This window comes from Temnothorax curvispinosus, unplaced genomic scaffold (genome assembly GCF_003070985.1).
Source record: "Temnothorax curvispinosus isolate PA1 unplaced genomic scaffold, ASM307098v1 QBEX01000554.1, whole genome shotgun sequence".
In the NCBI taxonomy this organism is placed as follows: domain Eukaryota; kingdom Metazoa; phylum Arthropoda; class Insecta; order Hymenoptera; family Formicidae; genus Temnothorax; species Temnothorax curvispinosus.
In genome coordinates this window covers 3,120-4,740 of record NW_020210334.1, presented here as the reverse complement: position 1 = coordinate 4,740, position 1,621 = coordinate 3,120, and the positions used below count along the sequence as shown (strand labels likewise).

At 33.6% G+C, this 1,621-nt stretch overlaps 1 protein-coding gene across 1 annotated transcript in view; it reads left to right on the top strand.

Annotated features, from left to right (window-relative positions):
- Window positions 1-1,342, top strand: part of LOC112455983 — a 4,265-nt gene extending 2,923 nt beyond the window's left edge. The window contains exons 3-4 of the mRNA XM_025018235.1: window positions 1-849; window positions 1,253-1,342. Coding sequence (XP_024874003.1) covers window positions 1-848 — 848 coding nt within the window. The 3' untranslated portion in view covers window position 849; window positions 1,253-1,342. The remainder of the gene's footprint in view (window positions 850-1,252) is intronic.
- Window positions 1,343-1,621: the final 279 nt, after the last annotated feature.

Below are 1,621 nucleotides of genomic sequence, written 5' to 3'. Positions count from 1 at the left end.
CAGAATTTGCTCGTAAACCAAGAAAAATGGGACTAAACGAGCTTGGAAAATGGAAAGGAACAGAATGGAGATTATTCCTTTTCTACGTTGGCTGCGTCGTTCTCAATGATATTCTATCTCCCACTCTATACAATTTATTTTTAATGTTGCAATGCGCAATGATTATTTTGTCTACACCACGCTTCAGTAGAAATGAGTCATACGTACATTTTGCTCAGGAACTGATAAATAATTTTGTTAAAATGTGTGCACATAGAGGAGTATTTGATAAAAAATTCATTGTTTATAATGTTCATAATCTCCTCCATTTGTGCGATGATGTGAAAAACTTTGGTGTGCTAACTGATTACAGTGCATTTCCTTTTGAAAGTTACTTAGGACAATTAAAAAAATTACTGCGAGCACCAAGCAATCCTCTGCAACAGCTTACAAGAAGGTTAGCTGAGAGAGATTACCTATATGAATACTCGCAAAAATCAAGCGAGTTTACACCAGGAAGACAAGTGCTTGGAAAAAATGAATATAAAATTCTTTCATCCTCTTCATTCACCTTGAGTACCGTCCATAAACGAGACAGTTACTTTCTATATGAGGAAAGCATTGCTACTGCCAAATCTATACAGAAACTTCAAAATGGAAACATTGTCATTATTGCTGACATTTGTGATATAAAAGAAAATTATTTTACTTATCCATGTGAATCTAGTAAGCTTGGTATTTACAATCTTGGAGAAATGTCCTGGAATCGTCGGAATGTTATTGTGCCAATTGAAGTTGTAAAGACAAAATATACGATCCTACCCTGCAATACAAATATGATAGCTATCCCGATGCTACATTCATTTTAAAGTTGAGTATATAATAAAGCTAATTGTGTGTGGTGGTGCATCTATATAATCTATATGTCCTGCATCTATATGTTCCTATATAATCTATATATTCTGGATCTATACGTCCTGCATCTATATGCTCTGCATCTATACGTTCTGCATTTATATGTTCTGCATTTATATGTTCTTATGAGATGTATATAATATATATGTATATAATTTATTCCTGCATTATGAAAATGTTCTTTCCTATTTTCTGAATTTTGTTGTGTGTATGTGTGTGGTGTGAACTGGATTAGTACTAATTTTAATATTTATTTTTAAATCTTTGTTTTTCTTGAACGTTGCTGCTATAACTTTGTATGTATATTTTTCTTTAACCTAATGAGGCATTACATTACATTGTATACATGTAATTTCAGAGAAAAAATATGCTATTGCCGATCTTATTAATACCATAAACGGCGAATCATTTGTTGAAGTAAGTGTTGTTGCCTGGAATTGGATCAGTGATGATGGATCAAAATGTGTCTATCCTACGTATCTACCTCCCAAAAAACAAGCGATTGCAATTCAAGATTGCATGGAGCCCAACCCTCAATTTACATCATATCCTTCAACGATACGTTATTGGTTTGGTGAGTCATTTTGAATGCTTAGTGTTTTTAAACTGTCTTATTTACTATTCTATCGTGCTTTTATATAGCAACATACTCAGAAGCTCGAGCAAGATTAGATCGAGCAACAATGCATACGGATATTGAGTCTGCGGATGACAAAGCAAGCAGGGC